Source organism: Bufo gargarizans, chromosome 7 (genome assembly GCF_014858855.1).
Source record: "Bufo gargarizans isolate SCDJY-AF-19 chromosome 7, ASM1485885v1, whole genome shotgun sequence".
NCBI lineage: Eukaryota > Metazoa > Chordata > Amphibia > Anura > Bufonidae > Bufo > Bufo gargarizans.
In genome coordinates, this window is record NC_058086.1 from 42,357,336 (window position 1) to 42,374,818 (window position 17,483).

Genomic DNA, 17,483 nt, shown 5'->3' on the forward strand with positions numbered 1-17,483 from the left:
AAAGTAGGGGTGCTCAACCTGCGGCCCTCCGGATGTTGCAAAATTATAAGTCCCAGCATGCCCAAACAGCCTACAGCTATCAGCCTACAGCAGGGCATTGTGGGAGTTGTAGTTTTACAACAGCTGGAGGGTCGGCAGGAGTTGGACCCCCAATAATTGGCTTTTGATGACCTAGGCCACGCATGGCCAACCTGCGGCTCTCCAGATGTTGTAAAACTACAACTCCCACCATGCCCTGCTGTAGGCTGATAGCTGTAGGTAGTCTGGGCATGCTGGGAGTTGTAGTTTTGCAGCAGCTGGAGAGACTCAGGTTGGCCATCCCAGACCTAGGCTAAGGACAGATCATTAACATTGGGCTAACCCCTTTGAGGGAGTGATTCTAGGCCTCGTGGCATCAAATAGGAGAAGAATTCACCTGTATAGTCTCAATTTGTATTGAGATTATACAGGTAAAACTTGAAAAATTAGAATATCGTGCAAAAGTCCATTTATTTCAGTAATGCTAATTAAAAGGAATTGCATTAATGCAGCTTAAAATCCGAATTTTATGAAAAGGGTCAATATTCTAGGCTCAAAGTGTCGCCCTCTAGTCAGCTAAATAATCCATACCCCCTGAGCAAAGGGGACCGGAGATTGTCACTTTGGGGTTTCATAAGCTGTGAGCCATAATCATCCAAATTATAACAAATAAAGGCTTGAAATATCTCGCTTTGCCTGTAATGAGTCTCTTGTGTTAGTTTCACCTTTTAAGTTGCATTACTGAAATAAATGAACTTTGCCCGATATTCTAATTTTTCGAGTTTGTATATAGCAGGAACATGACGAGAATGAGATACCAGTGCGTGGGGAAACATCTGCCAGTACAGATGTAAAAGACAAAGCCCGCGGTGCCAGCCGCCAGGGGACTTGCTACTAATGTTTTAGGAAACACGAAAGCAGGAACCCATTGCTATTTCTTGTCAAAAGGAAAAAGCAAGCAGTGTGTGTGAAAATACTGAGCTTTATTGAGGTTTGGATATATGGACGATGTACTAAGACGTAGGATGCAATCATCTGACCAGCGCGCCCTACGGATTCCAGCGCCTTCTTTCTTCTCATAAGTAGTACGGGATTTTGGCTTCTATGCAACTGCAAAAATCAGCATCATGGCTAACGCCAAATGCAGGACCCGGGCCCCGCGGGTGGGATCTTTACACTCTTGTGGGTGTCATTTAACAACCAATTCACATAAAAAGTTAAGCAACTTGGTCCATTCACACGTCCGTAAAACACAGACACGGCAATGTGTGTTCCGCGTTTTGCAGACCGCATATCTCCGGCACTCTCCTAGAAAAATGCCTTTTCTTGTCCGCACTTGCAGACAATAGGACACGTTCTATTTTTTTTGCGGAACGAAAGTGCAGATCCGGACAGCACATTCCGGCCCCATTGAAAATAAATGGGTCCGCTCCTGTTCCGCAAAATTGCGGAACAGATGCAGACCCGTTTTGCAGATGCGTGAATGGACCCTTATACTACAGTCATCTGATGTAGGAAAGAAAAAAGAAAAAAACTGCCCCTCCACCTCACGTTACAGTAGACCAGCTAAGCTAAACTCTTGTGGGGCCTCTGTTCACAAGTCTGCCGTTTCCCATAACAACTAGTAGAACTGGGACTGCAGCTCTGGAGTATAAAATAGGCTGTAACTCTAGATCAGGGAGGGTAGGGTATGTACATACTGATTTCACAGTAGAATAGAAGAGAGTGCAGCTCTGGAGTATAATATAGAATGCAATTCAGAATAAGTAATGTAATGTATGTACACAGTGACGCCACCAGCAGGATAGGGAGTGCAGCTCTGGAGTAACATAGTACATAAGGCTGAAAAAAAATACATTTGTCCATCCAGTTCGGCCTGTCATCCTGCAAGTTGAATAGTGATCATGAAAACAATTAGTTGATAATTAAAAGTGGCATGTGTCTGGCCCAATGTTAATATTTTAAATTACTAGGAAACCGGCTCGGGAATGTTAAATCAATATTCAGCAGTTAAACTTCAGATGCTGCAACAGATCTTGCACCTTGGTCGGATTGGTCAGCTCTGGGTGCTGTCAAGGAAAGAAAAGGGGTCACTGCTTGTATAAATCAAACTGGTAAGGCCTTGTTCATACACAGCGTGCAGCATTATCCTAGTACATTTTTATTATAGTAATCGTATTCCTGCCATTCATTCAATCTCTGCTCCACACCAGAAGAAGGCGGCCTCAAGCACATGGCTTCCACAGAGGTCACTCCAAATGAGAGGATGCCGGGACTCAGACCCCTGTAGAGCTGATAACGAGGACCTATCCTGGGGATAAGTCATTGTTATCATTTCATGGATAACCCCTTTAAGTTGTCTGATCCCTGGGATCCCGACCAATCATGATAATGGTGATCCCCATGACCCCATATAAATGGATTGGCAGATAAACCACTCCATTCATCTCTACAGGACCGACGGCGATAGCTGGGCACTGAACTCTGCTTCTCTTCAGCAGTCTCATAGTAATGAATGGAGTGGAAGTTCATAAGGTTGTACACATGACCCCCTGTTCTTGTGATTGGTGGGGGTCTCATCTAGGGATGAGCGAATAGGCTTCGGATGAAACATCCGAAGTCGATTCACATAAAACTTTGTTTGAATACTGTACTGAGCGAGCGCTGTATTGGCTCCTATAAGCTGAAGTTATTCCTTCCCGAAGTCTCGAGAGACTTCGGGTAATAACTTCAGAAATTAATTTCTACTGTAAAAAAAAAAAAAAAGTACCCGAACTCTGTTTGGGTTGCAGGTGGTACCTTGGAACTGAACCAGAGTTCAGTAAAAGTTTTTTTTTTTTTTACCGTAGAAATTAATTTCTGAAGTTATTACCTGAAATCTCACGGGACTTGGCGAAGTAATAACTTCGGCTCATAGGATCTGTGACACAGTGAGAGGTTTTGTCTGGGAAAACAGGTATTTCCCCCCCCTGCATGTGCTGCTGGGCTGATTTACAGCCAGGTGAGGTAAAATACCGGACCGGATTTTAAGTGCCAGTCTGGGTTTTGGCAGCACCTGGCTGTCCATAAATAGGCAGCTGGGCTCAGAAGCCAGGTCTCTGTGTTGGGATCTGGGAGCCTTGTGTCTGGATGAAGGCTTGCTACCTGTTTGGCATGAAAACAGGTTGGTGCCGCCATCAGCAAGGACTCTGAGGCAGAATTGCGGCATGGTGCGAATTACCACCAACACCGCAGAGTGACTTTGTTTGACTATGACTGTTTGTTTTGTCACTTCCCTAAAGTGTGAATAAAACACTGAACGGTTTGATCCCAAAAACTTGTTGTTGCCTCCATACTGCGTCCGCTAATCCTGTCTACCAGAGCGAAACCCCACAGAGCCAATACATTCTAATACTGTACGCTCGCTACAGTATTCAAATGAAGTTTTATGCAAATTGACTTCGGATGATGCATCCGAAGTGGATTCGCTCATCCGTAGTCCCATCGGTTGCCGCCCCTCCGATTAGGCTCTTAACTCGTATCCTGTGGGAATCTTGGGAAAACCCCTTTAATACAGTTGGTTCCAAAAGTGGCTGTGGAAATAGACTGAGCTTGCATTATTTGCCTGCAGCAAGGCAATCTTTATGATTGATTTTCCACAGGAGATCCCTTGCAGTATAATACCCCTTTAATAACCAGTGACTTTTTTGGGATCTGGGGGGGGGGGGGGGGGATGGATGGACTCCTATGTGTCCAGTCAGTACTCACCGCAGCCTGTAATGCTTGGTCTATGTCTCCTATAATGTCTTCTGTGTCTTCTAACCCAATGGAGAGGCGAATGAGGGTGTCGCTGATGTTCAGGGCGGCTCGGTCCTCCTCGGGCACTGAGGCGTGAGTCATGATGGCTCTACACAAGAGGAAACGGGCAGAGGATTACATGGGCCATTAAAATGCTGGAAGAAGCCGGTTAGAAGCCAAAAAAGCTGCACTGCTGCAGTGGGATGCGGGTTTACAAATCTGGAATAACCAGAGATAACAGATTCTTTGTGTTTCAAGGTAAATTAAAGGGAATCTGTAAATACCTCTCAATAAAACCAGCTGACGTGGGAGATGTGCCCTTGTCAGTTGAATCTAATGGTGTTGGTCTCATCTTGCTCTATGGCCACATTACAAAGAAAACAGCATTTTTTTTATAATATGCAAATTAGCCCCTGGGTGCAACAAGGGTGTTGCTCTTGCACTCAGAGGCCCCACTCGCTCTCCTACAGAATAATTTGCATATCATTAAAATGCTGATTTCTCTGCAAGGCAGCCATGGAGCGAGATGGGCCCAACACCACTGGGCACATCCCTCATGTCAGCTGGTATTTAGTGACAGATTCCCTTAAAACCACCCCCTGAGGTTTGATGATAAATGTCCAAAGTTGTGCCCCACCAATTACTTAAACGCGAGTCTCGGACCCCTGTTCCTCCTCAATGTACGATCGCAGTGATGAAGCATTTGAATGGAGCGGCTGTACTCTGCGACCTCCCATAGACTTTTAATGGAGCGGCACCACTCGCTCCACTGCATTCAAACTCCGCCGTCTCACTGCCATTGTATAGTGAAGGGGAATGGGAGGGGGGGGGGGGGTGACCCTTGTTCTACTGATCGGTAGGGGGCCCAGCCATCAGACATTTAGATCTTACCCTGTGAATGCAAAAAGTTAAAAAAACGGTTTTAGAGAGTGCAACTTAAGTACTGCAGTTTTAAGGTTTAGACAAGAATTTTTTTTTAAAAAAAATTCTCCTTTCCCTGTTGATTTAATAAAGCTACAATTCCCAGCAAGCCCTGAGAGAGTCACAGGTTTGTGATCCAATGTCAGATATACTTACGGATGCTCGGCCAGACTTTCATATCCACCAAGGCTTTCAGCGAGTGTAAACACCTGAGCAAATCACAAATCAGAAGTCAGACTTTTTCCACTAAAGACTATGAAACAAAGCAGGCGATGGCGGGCACTTCCTGCACCAGCACAGATTCCGAGATGTGCGACATTATCAGGAGCTCAATGGCGCGGTCAGTGTATGATAACCATCACAAAGGCAAATATTCCACCTGGTGCCAACCATGGTCTGGGAAATGCTTCCAATCTGTGCCAAGTAGTATCGGGCAGCAGCGGGAACACAAGGTTAGGGAGCCCCAAATCTAAAGCAGACAAGTCAAAGGGTTGTCCAGCATTAGAAAGTAAAGGTCAGCTTTCCCAGAAATAGCGCCACGGTTGTCCATTTATTAGTATTGCAGCTCAGCCCCATTCTGAATACTGCAGTCCCAGACACAGCCCATAGACAAGAACGGCGCTATTCTTAGAAGGAACAAAATGACATTTTTCTAATTCTGGAAACCCCTTTAAAGGGGGTTGTACAATAATAAAGGGGGGGGGGGGGTGTTGGCAAAGGGAAGCTTACTTATCTGCTTCCTGTCACTGGCTCCTCGTCCTCCAGGCCTGCGACGCTCCGCTGTGCTCCCCCGCTGAAAATATCCAGTTTGACATCTCCTGCAGACAATCACTGCGCATGGCGGCGACTGGCTCCCCTTATTTCACAAGTGGTCATATGATGCCATAGGATCCAGTCACTGGAGGCGATGTCAAACCAGATGTTTGGAGCGAGGGAGCATCACAGGACCAGAGGAGAAGGAGCGGGGAGCCAGCGCTGGGAAGGCGGTAGGCAAGCGTCCCTCTACAGGTCCGGCCAAGTGTGTGAGGGAGAAGTTTGCAACCCCCCCCCCGTCCGTCCGTCCTGCACTACCCCTTTAAGCTACCGCTGAGGGTGTGCTCTTCCTCTGGATCAGCTTGCAGGATAAGGGCACTTTCACACTAGCGTTTTTCTTGTCCGGCACAGAGTTCCATCAAAAGGGCTCAATGCCGGAAAAGAACTGATCAGGTATATTCCCATGCATTCTGAATGGAGAGTAATCCGCTCAGTTTGCATCAGGATATCTTCAGTTCAGTCTTTTTGACTGATCAGGCAAAAGATAAAACCGCAGCATGCTACGGATTTATCTCCGGCCAAAAAAAAAAAAAAAAAAAAAAAAAAAACTTGCCTGAATGGTGAAAAAAAAAACATAAGTGCCAGATCCGTTTTGCCAGATGACACCGGAAAGACGGATCCGGCATTTCAATGCATTTTTCTGACTGATCAGCCTTACAAATGCCATCAGTTGGCATACATTTTGCCGGATCCGGCAGGCAGTTCGGGCGACGGAACTGTTTGCCGGATCTCTGCCGCAGGTGTGAAAGTAGCCCAACAGGCTGAACAGAGGGCATTTGTCAGTCTTATAAACTATGTAATTGGAGGCAGTGATAGACTGCCAGATGATCGCTAACGAGCATTACTACGATTATCAGCCAGAAATTCTGCCCGTCTAATATAGCCTTTACCTTCAAGCTCTTGAGGAAGATCTTCGAATGCTCCAAGTTTCCTTTGATGTAGAAGGTGATCATCCCGGACACTCCAGTGCACTGGCGCTTTGTGATTTCATACTGTGGGTGAGATGGCAGCCCTGAAACAATAGGATCACAGCATAAGAGGTGACGTCTGAAGGTCCAAGAGGAGAGAAAACATTTGGAGCCAATAGCTCGCCCCTAGGGTCTTCTTTGAATTAAAGTCTATTAGACTTTATTAATGATATGGGGTCTGGGCCCCAAGAATAATTTCCTCTTGTGGATCCAAGGAACCCCAGAAAACCATGAGATCAGTTCTGGTATCAGTTACCCTCCAAGCTGGAAGACATGGCCTGATATGTGGGAACCCAATCTACCAGGCAAGGCTCTAGGAAAAGGTATGCCAAATAGGCCACCTCCAGGAGGAAGACCTGGCTCGCTACTGCCACCCATAGGAAGCTAGCGTGGAAGTCAACGTCCAACCCATTATGGCGCCTTGGAACACGACACGCAGCAATACAGATAGAATCACATCTGAGCTTTACCTGGAAACAGGACTTTATCGACACGAGGATCTTTCTCCATATACGTGGCCAGGGCCAGAGCATTGTGGAAATGCTGCTTCATCCTGAGGTGCAAGGTCTTCAGTCCACGGTTGCAGAGGTAGCAATCAAACGGAGATGGGACAGCGCCAAGAGCTGCAAAATACAGGAATCATTGATTCAGTCTGTAAGGCAAATATTTGAGGCTTTCTACAAGGAGCAGGAGGACGAGATGAAATGCAAACATTAATTTAGTAGGATCCCCCGATGCCAAAACCCACCACTACCGGGACCGAATGAACTGAAGTGCTAGCGCTGATTAAGCAGCGAATGGCGGCACTAATATTTTCTCGTTTGTGTGGCTTTGAAAGTTTGCACCATACCCCATAATTCGTGCAGATGTTTCCTCCAAATGTGAAAGGGGTTTATAAAATCCCAGTCATTGCATTATAACGTGGAGTTCTGGCATTAAAAGGATATAGATTATATATATATATTATACACATACACAGCTTGTTGACCGTTTCCAACTAGGATCAGTAGGCAGCATGCACACGGCAGAGCTTAGCCCTTATGTCTTCTGTACTACAAGGCCAATCTATTTTCTAAGACACATTGCTAAATCATATAGGTTGTGTGTGTGCGCGTGTTCGGTGGCTCACCAATAAAATGGGTGCTAAATCTCCCCAAAGTCTGCAGCGGCGGCAATTCTGTCCCTGAAAATCTGCCTTGTGGGGGGACAGTCCTGTAAAAGGTAACTTTGGGTCTCTAGCTCCCCTAGTGGTGTATGATGTGAACTGCAGGGTAGCGTTATCTGAAGTGGCATAATTATGGTACGGTTCTAATTCGGATCCCTCTTCACTCACCATTCTGAAGGAAACTTAACCTTTCGTAGACTTTGTCGCAGTTTACAGAAACCAATCCCATGACAACGTCAGTGTGGCCTGGAACACCAAGGGTTAAACGTCATCAATTCTAATGCAGTATTACATTCCACGCAAGGGCTGTTTGTTTTGGAATATTTACTGTGCAGTCTCATTTACTGAGCAGCTGGACCAATGAGTTGGTTTAACGTAGACTGCCCCCTAGTGGGCAAACTTATTTATTATTACACGTCATGCGGCTTTAGGCCTGCTTACCATTCATGTATTTGGTTGCTGAATACATGCAGATATCTGCTCCCAAAGACAAAGGCCGCTGGAAAACAAAAAGTCAATAGCAGCTAGATGCAATCCGTCACATAAAATAACGTCACAGGACGCATTCCAAATAATCTTCCACAAACTGAGCCCCAAAACATTTCCTTATTAAACTGTAAAGTGTCCTGTAGCGCACCCAGAAAAATGTTGCGTCTTCCAATTCTTCCAGTTCCGCAAACCCTTTGAGGAATTGGAGTCTGAAATACTCAATGGGTAGGGAAAGAATTACTGGGTATAAGTCTCTACCTCCTTATTTTGGGCAAGGTTTATTTTTTACCATATTCCATGGGCCATCATTTTCCGATTGACATAGCTATACAAGGGCTTGCTACACTTTACATATGATGTATTCACTTTATGGGGAAGTTTTCACCTCCAGTAGAAGAGGGGTTGATCCCAACTACAACTGGGCCCCCTCTTCCCCTGGGCCCCATAGCAGTTGCCTGGTCTGCTGCTATGGGGCCCAGTTGTAGTTGGGTTCATCGCCTCTTTTACTGGAGGTGAAAACTTGGTCAGGACTCTACCCTCTAAAAAAGGAACAACTTTTAGCAAACGAGGCAGTGGAAAAATGTCCCAAGGGTCATTGAAAAGGGTTTAGGCGGAAACCCTTCTGTCCTGTGTGGGGGCCCCGGTTTGATCCTTACTATGGGGCCCTTAGTTCTCTATGTACGCCACTGTTCGCAGCATTTTTCTTTCAGCCTCCACGACGGGGAGGTCAGCGCAAAGAGATTTAACAGCTTCCATTGAGTTCAGTAGTAACTGTAAGAATCCATATACACAGAGCTCCCTCTAGTGGAGGCTGCCAGTTTTTTTTACAATTTTTTATTTCAATAAAGTAATTGAAAGAAAGAAAATACATATCCATAAACATTTGTATAATGCATACATGCTGATTACTTTACAGAAATATTATGTTGAGACTTTCTCCAATTTCTCTCCCTCCCTTTTCCAAACTTCCCCTCCCCAGAGGCTGCCAGTTTTATCGTGTAAAGGATTTAAAGTTGTTCAGGGGAAATCAAGGCAGTGCCCCCAAGACCAGCACACTCCTCCCCTGCTGCTGTCGGCATCATTTCCTTGATCCGATACGCCGGAGGTTGTTTAGTCCCTGCCCGTTTCGAATGCCAATGTGCCCCAGTTATTGTCCTGAATGTTCAATAGCGTCACTCACCTGGAAATAGGCAGACATGAACGTGTTGTCCACAGCCAGGAGGACGTCTTGATGTTTGTGAACGACATCCGCACAAGCTTTTATATCAATAACCGTTAGAGTCGGGTTCGTTGGGGTTTCAATCCACACAAGCTAGGGAGGAACAAAAAAATTTAAATAAAATGAATGCCATATACAACCGATCACTGTAAAAGTCCGCTATGAGCAGCGCCATTTACTTCCACTAAACACGCTTCCCGTTAGTAGCACTTCCATGAGGTCAGAGGCGACGCCTGCAAGTCAAGGGTTCAGGTGTGGGGGGGGCAACCCAGAAATATTATATTATTTACACACTAGGAACGCCGCTGACATGGAAAAAGGTTTTATAAGGGGCTGTTCACATCACATTTCTGTCCTACGTTTAAAAAAATGGATGCAAAAATCATAGTATACTGCGCAGAGTCCAGCAAAACAAACTATATGATAACTGATTTTTATTTTATTTTTTGTCCTAAACCCTTGCAGGCAATGGTTTTGGTCCAGACGCAACTCAGTATTTATGCTGGAAATGGTCCAGAACACCTCCGGACCCCATTGCAGTCAGTGGGGCTATGGCGGTGAAGTAGAGGATCCGGGAACAGCCTGCCAGATCTCCAAACAGAGATGTGAACGACACCTTATGTCTCATTCACACGTCAGCGATTTCCCTATCAGCGATTTTGAGCCAAAACCAGGTGAGTCTCTAAACACAGAACAGGAGCAGGCCTTTCCCTTATGACTTATGTCCATGTAGCCTCCACTCCTAGTTTTGGCTCACAATCACTGACGTGTGAATGAGGCTTTAGGGCTCATGCACACGGCCATTGCCTGTATTGTGGCCCGCAAACAGCCGCGTGCAAACCGTATAACGGATGCGGACCCGGTCACTTGAATGGGCCCACAGTATGGAAGGAGCGGAGCGGAACGGAGGCACAGAACCCTACAGAAGTACCGTGGAGTGCTTCCGTGGGGTTTCTCTTCGTGCCTCCGCACCGCAAAACATAGAACATGGTGCATGAGCCCTTAGTGAGTAAAAAAAACTGTTGCATTAAGTTTCCGGCTGCAATCTCCATTCATTGCTAGACTCCTTGATATACAGTTGGTAGCCTGCTCCTAGCCTCCTCATGTGGACATATCCCTCCCAGTAATACAAGATGGGCCAAGGAGGCTGCTGCCGGGCCCACGTTTTCATGATTAATATGTTACTTAGTTACCTTGGTGTCCGGTGTAATTGCAGCTTCCAAACAGTTCACTTTAGAGCAGTCAACAAAAGTCACCGTTAGGCCCAGCTGTACTGCAATTCTTCTAAAATATCTGTTTGTACCTGCCAGAAAGTACGAAACGTATAAGTGACTGACCGTACGATATCCTGCTATAGGAATGATGGAGCCTACAGAGCGGACACCTAGGGCCAGGGGCACATTTATTCAGACCAGACGTCACACCCACAATTTTAGACCTGGAGTGAGCGGGGAGAGGTCGCAGATTGCGGCACAACGTCTATCTGCGCCTGAAATATGCCTACTATAGGCACACTTCAGTATAGTAAATGATCCCCTTAGTTTTTTTTTTTTACAAGCTCAACGCCAACAGTGGAGGAGACAATCGTCTATGATGTCTCCCATACACAGCACACAGAAGAGGAAATTCTGCTGTTCTCTCTCTTTAAGGGCATCTGTCCCTATGACACCGGCTGACCTGTTCCATGTGCACTTGGCAGCTGAAGGCATCTGTGTTGTTGCCATGTTCATATGTTCCAGCATTGCCGCAAAAAATTATGTATTGATATAAGTAGATGAGCCTCTAGGAGCAACAGGTGCGTTACCATTACACCTAGAGGCTCTGCTCTCTCTGCAACTGCCGCACCCTCTGACGGGACTAGGCAGTGTAAATGTGATCACACTTGGCCCTGACTCCTCCAAAAGTCAAAGTGTAGAGGGTGTGACAGTTGCATAGAGAGCTGAGCCTCTAGGTGTAGTGTAATGGTAACACCCCCGTTGCTCCTAGAGGCTCATTTGCATATAATAAAACATCATCTTTCTCAGCAATGCGGGCACATATGAACATGGGACCAACACAGATGCCTTCAGCTGACAAGAGCACATGTAACAGGTCAGCCGGTGTCATAGGGACAAAACTGCTGACAGATGCCCTTAAAAGCAGCAGCAGTATGGATGACATTATCGAGCAGTGTAGCTGTGAATCCAGCACTGTCTGTCGGTGTGTTTCTCTTACTGTAACTCTTCTCTCCCTTTCCTCTTGCATAGAATTCTATGGGCAGCAGTAGTAACCTGATCCCTCAGTGAGCAGAAACCCACTTTTGGGTTAACAGTTCCTTTTTGGATGAGTTGGTTTATCGGAGCCCTTTCAGGCCCCATGTTTAGGTGTCTTAGTAAAAGGTCTTCTTGCATGTGATTGAGCCTTTACCTCCGTACACGTCGCTGGTGCAGATGATATGGTCTCCAGCTTTCAGGAGGTGGGCAATGTTAAGTGTTGCAGCCAAGCCGGATGCAAAGGCCAAACCTGGAGAGAGAAAGAGAGAACAGTTATTAGATCAGTGGTAACAATGTATCACCACCAGGAAGCAACAATATATAAAACACTTTATGGTAACTCTGCAAAACGTAGCACTACATGGACCATGAAAACCATGGGTGCTCCGGGTCCTCCACCCTCACAAAGGGACTCCGTTCTAGCTGAAAGAGGGGACTCTCTAAGATAGCCCCATGCCCTAAAAAATACTCTCAACTGCCGAGCTGTTAAATTTATCTATTTTCCTTTTTTTTTTTTTTTTTTTTCCTCTCTGAAGAACCTATTCAATAGGGTTTTATTTTTAATTTGAAAACTAATAAAAGTATGCTAAAAAAAACAAAGGCAGACGACTAGTGCTACACAACAGTGTTAAAGGGCCACTAAACCTTGAAAAACAAGAAAACTGAAGCATAAGCTGCTCTGGAAAGTCTGTCTGTAGTCCTTTCTTCATGGACATCTTGCAGTCAGTGAAGGGTCTCCTTTCTCTCTTCATCTTCGGCTGCAGGACGTTTAGCCGGGTGGGGGCGGCTTAAAGGGGTTGTCAGGGTTCAGAGCTGAACCTGGACACATACCCTTCTTCCCCCACTCAGCCCCTCTGACATGAGCATCAGAGCATTTCATGCTCAGGTGAAAACACCCATACTATTAAAATATTAAACCATTTATCCCATACGGCAAAATTTTATAAAAATTTAATCAAAAGTGATTAAAAAAAAAAAAAAAAAAAATCACACCACAATGGTATTTTATAATTCCACCCCATTTTAAAAAAAATTCCAGCTTCCCACTACATCGTATGCAACAGTAGATGGTTCCATTCAAAAATACAGCTTGTACCGCACTAGACGTGCCCTCAAATGGCTTTGTGAATGGTAAAGAAGTTATGGCCCTGGGAAGCCTGGTCCTGAAGTGGTTAAGGGGGTTGTCTCATCATATACAATGGGGGAGGAAATGAATATCGCTAGGATATGCCCCCATTGTCTTATAGGTGCAGGTACCAGCGCTGGTACCCCCACCTATATTGAGAACGGAGCCCCGCAAGGAGGTGGCTGGAGGACTCCAGTCCGGCCACCACCAAGCCAGCTCCCCGTAGAAGTGAAAGGGAGCGTCCCCCGCTCCCATTCATTTCTATGGGGCCGATGTTAATAGCTGAGCCAGCACTCGGCTATTTTTAGCAGCCGAATAGAAAATGAAAGGAGGGGGGGCTGCGCATGCGCGGTGCGCCCTCCTTCACTTGCGGGGCTCCCTTCTCAATATAGGTGAGGGTTCCAGTGGTGGGACCCGCACCTATAAGACAATGGGGGCATATCCTAGCGATATGCTCCCCATTGTCCATGATGAGACAACCCCTTTAAGTAAAGGGGTCCCTATCAATTTTATGTATTCTCGTATGTTCAATGTATTGACTTGCCCCACTTCATCTTGTTTGACACAGTTTACATCAAATGCTGAAAGTAATTGACCCATCCAGATCGGGAATCTTACAGTATTTGGCCCCATCGAGGGCAGCGACTGCTTTCTCCAGACAGTTCCTTGTTGGGTTTCCACTGCGGCTGTACTCGTAACCCTGCAAAAACAACAAAATAAATCAAGACACATCTTTTTTGATTGGTTTGTGCTCAATATAAATGACATACCATGGGAGACATTTATGTAAAGGCTCTTCCACTATGGACTGGGACACGAGGCCAAAGACATTTAATGGATTGTCTTATATGGTCCATGAGAGGACATGGACATCATAGAGGGTCCCCGAGCCAGAAAGAAGACCCTCGGTGTACAGACAGCTCCAGTTCTGTCCGACTTCATCTGAAGGCTCACCACATAATACATTTCTCTGACCACAACCCATGTCCATATGTCCTGTCCACCACAGAGGGTGCTGACATGTTCAGGACACGTCCCTATAAGGCAGAGCTGCTAAAACAAAGTGTCCCCGGATCTGCTGGAGGTGGCCTGGTCCTGTATCACAAGGTCACTCCTTCATATAAATGGACGCTGTGTAATAATACTTGTGTTGCCAGCCCCTTCCCCAATATCAGCAGTTTGCCAGGGTTTCAGGAGCCACGTCCGTGAGAATCCTTGGATCACCAGGGGCGTTTTGCTGAGATGACGGTTTTCACCTTGCTTGTTGGAACCGGGTCATAAACCAGAGTCATAGTCAGTTAAACTTTGACTTGTCAAAACCTTGGGCGAATCTCCAAGTGAATATTAACCGACTAGTCAGCCATTTCTGACAGCTAAGCATTTCACAATCTGGGACTCATTTATCAAAACTGGGCGTTCATGCCATAGATTGCAATGGAAAAATGAAAGCTGCACCGGGATCAGTTGCCATGAGCCACGTGGGCGACTGATTTGTTAAGGTAAGGCCACACTTGTAAATGTTAAATAATTGATGGTTTCCCCACCTACTGATGGATGCCCATATAGTCCTGCAGGATCCCGGGTCAGCCACGTTGCACGGCGGGACTTGGGAGTCCCAGTATGGCAGTGTATTCCCTTCTAGAAGCTTCTGGGGACAGGAGTAACACCTGTGTTAAGGGCCCTTTATACAGGCTGAGAATCGCACGGATTAGCGCTACCAGGCGTTCATAGTAACGCTCATTAGCGATGATCGTGCGGTGTAAATGTACCGGCGATTACCCAATGAACGAGCGTCAGGTAATCCAATTGTTTGTGCGCACACAAAAGTGATCGTTTACCGGCAGCAGATCGTGCCGCGTAAACACCATCTCCCGCCGGCAAACAACGAGTCCTTACGGGGAAAGAGCGATGGAATTACCGATCACTCCTCCCCATACTGTGGAGGAGATCACTGTAAATGCACCGGTCTCCGCCGCTAGTGATCAGCAGGTTGTCGGAAAAAAAAAAAAAAAAAAAAAAAAAAAAAAAAAAAAAAAACACACTTCCTTTAGGCCTAGTTCACACGAACGTATGGCTTTTTTCGTTTTTTGTTTTCCGTTTGAGTTCCGTTGCGTCTTTCCGTTTTTTTTCACGGATCCGTTGTTCCGTTTTTTAGTTCCATTGTGTTTCCATATGCCATATACAGTAATTACATAGAAAAAAATTGGGCTGGGCATAACATTTTCAATAGATGGTTCAGAAAAAAACTGAACGGATACGGAAGACATACGGATGCATTTCCATATGTGTTCTTTTTTTGCGGATCCGATGACTTGAATGAAGCCACGGAGCGTGATTCGTGGGCAATAATAGGACATGTTCTATCTTTCAACGGAACGGAAAAATGGAAATGGCATGCATAAGGAGTAGATGCAGTTTTATTTGCGGAACCATTGAAATGAATGGTTCCGTATACAGAACACAAAAAAAACGTCCCGTACACTTGCAAAAAAAAAAAATATATATATTTAATATATACACACACACACACTAAAACTGTGAACTAGGCCTTAGGCTAAGAGCTGTATTACACCAACAGATTATCTGACCAATATCTATCCAATCAGACCAATAGCTGGTGTGTATAATTGGGCAGATAATCTGTCGGTGTAATACAGCCCTAACCCTAAGTTCACACCTGAGCGTTTTACAGCGCGTTCAAACGCGCTGTAAAACGCTCAACACTTGAAAAGCAATGCTTCCCTATGGGAATGGTTCTCACCTGGGCGTTTTACAGCGCGTACGATCGCACTGTAAAACGCCTGACGCTCAAACAAGTACTTGAGCTTCTTTGGGGCGTTTTGACGCGCGTTTGGGAAACGCTCAGGTGTGAAAGCAGGGTTAGACTAGTGGTGACGGTTACATGATGTGACCGCAACATCAAAAATCCAAATCTTGAAGATTTTTGGTTGCAGATTGCAAGTCACAAGCAACTTTTCCAACATGGTGGCCATTTTTTCCTTTTCTAATGGGTGTTGCAAATTATTATTAGCAAGAGACTTGCAGCCTTAATCAAGTCATATGACAATGAGCTGCACAAATATTTTAGGCCGTGCAACCTGTCCGCAGCTGGACGCCCCATGACCAAAGTCGCTGTGTAACCCTAGCCCAGGGATGGCCAACCTGCGGCTCTCCAGCTGTTGCAAAACTACAACTCCCAGCATGCAAAGACTGCTTACAGCTATCAGCCTACAGCAGGATATGGTGGGAATTGTAGTTTTACAACATCTGGAGAGCTGCAGTTTGGCCATCCCTGCCCTAACCCAAAGCTACATACTGTGGAACATGCCACAATATTTTTCTCATGGATTCTGTTTGAATTTGAAACCAGAGGCACATGATTGCCGCCATACTACAGATCATGCATGAGACCTTACACTGGGGCCTGTGTCCACACATCCTGGATACAGAGCAGTTCATTCATTTTACACCCTGTGAGATAGACTGCGCTCCCCCTACACATACGGCATACGCTGCCTCTCGGAAGTGCTGAATTCCACTGACTAAGCAAATTACACTGGAGTCTTATGTAATATTGCATCATGTTTGTCCCTCTATACAATCAGAGGCCACGTCATTTATAGTACAAAGCCACAGAACCTGCTGGGGAGATCCCAGTACACAACAGGGTGACTGGAACAAAAGGGCGGGGGTGGGAGCGGAGGCAGGGGAATGGAAGCTGCTGCAGAATCCCTTCCTCTCCAAGGTTCTCTGTAATCTAGGATTATACTGTGAACGGTCATGCCACGTAACCACAGAATGGAAGAGTACAGTGTGACGTGCCAACTCATAGAAATCAATCACACCAGCGTTTTCCCTTTCCGCTATTGAGATCCGTCATAGGATCGCAATAGCGCGGGGGGGGGGGCGCTTCAGTTTTTTTCCCCATTCATTGTCAATGTGAACTGAACGCGCCAGAATGTATTCCGCCCACATAATAAGGCTGCAAGCAGCATTTTTTTTCCCCATTCGCGATGTGGTGCGGAGCAAGACGGATCCGTCATGACACACAAAGTAAGTCAATGGCGGCGGATCCGTTTTCTCGGACACAAAAGAAAACGGATCCGTCCTCCATTGACTTACAAAGGTTTTAGAGACGGATGCGTCTTGGCTTATTTTAGAGATAATATAACCGGATCCGTTCAGAACGGAAGCGTTTTTTCCTGATCCATGACGGATCCATCAAAAACACTGGTGTGAACGCAGCCTAATAAAGTGGCAGAAATGGAGGATGGGAAATTCTGTGATGATGACTGCAAGTGGTTCGAGATCTGAAGATATCCAAGATATTTAAGGCCTGGGCTATGTTGCAACTTTTAGTAGTGCGACTGATTGATTTTAACTATTGAGTGACAGCTGCCGTCCACAAGATTGCATTTAAACTGCGGGTGTAGCTCCACAGCGAAGATCAATCAGTCTGGCTACAAAAAACTGCAGTGTAGTCGTGTGATGAGACTTACCCCATGCTCACCCGGGCCATGCTGCTTGAAGGTGGTGGAGAGGGAGATGGGTGGCACCACTGCCAGAGACTTCCATTGCTCAGGTTCCTGCCCTTCGTGGATCGCTTGTGTGGCAAAGTGCTTAAATGCCCCCAGGTAGCCCTGTGTGGGACACTGCTTGTGCTCCTGGTCCTGCATGCTGCTGGCTGTGTCAGTGTGCTCTGTGCTCACCCCCCTTTTCTAGCAGCTCCAAGGCT

The 17,483-nt window shown here is 46.1% G+C and overlaps 1 protein-coding gene across 1 annotated transcript; it reads right to left on the minus strand.

The window, feature by feature from the left end:
- Positions 1 to 980: 980 nt before the first annotated feature.
- On the minus strand, positions 981 to 17,454 carry CTH (cystathionine gamma-lyase). The gene is made up of 12 exons (XM_044301571.1): positions 17,248 to 17,454; positions 13,367 to 13,448; positions 11,777 to 11,872; positions 10,564 to 10,673; positions 9,332 to 9,463; positions 8,104 to 8,161; positions 7,831 to 7,908; positions 6,968 to 7,120; positions 6,420 to 6,541; positions 4,873 to 4,925; positions 3,766 to 3,904; positions 981 to 2,087 (listed from the first exon to the last, which is right to left on the minus strand). The coding sequence occupies exons 1-12, from the start codon at positions 17,422 to 17,424 to the stop codon at positions 2,022 to 2,024; spliced, it is 1,266 nt and encodes a 421-aa protein (XP_044157506.1). The 5' UTR covers positions 17,425 to 17,454; the 3' UTR covers positions 981 to 2,021.
- Between the last annotated feature and the right edge of the window lie 29 nt (positions 17,455 to 17,483).

Bases quoted from the DNA above. Each gene is read 5' to 3' on its own strand.
- CTH (XM_044301571.1), bottom strand. From the start codon at position 17,424: ATGCAGGACCAGGAGCACAAGCAGTGTCCCACACAGGGCTACCTGGGG. The intron at 9,464-10,563 runs GTAACTAAGTAA...GTTCCTCCCTAG, and splicing joins CAATTACACCGGACACCAAG to CTTGTGTGGATTGAAACCCC. The intron at 7,909-8,103 runs GTAAGCAGGCCT...TTGGTGTTCCAG, and splicing joins AGCAACCAAATACATGAATG to GCCACACTGACGTTGTCATG.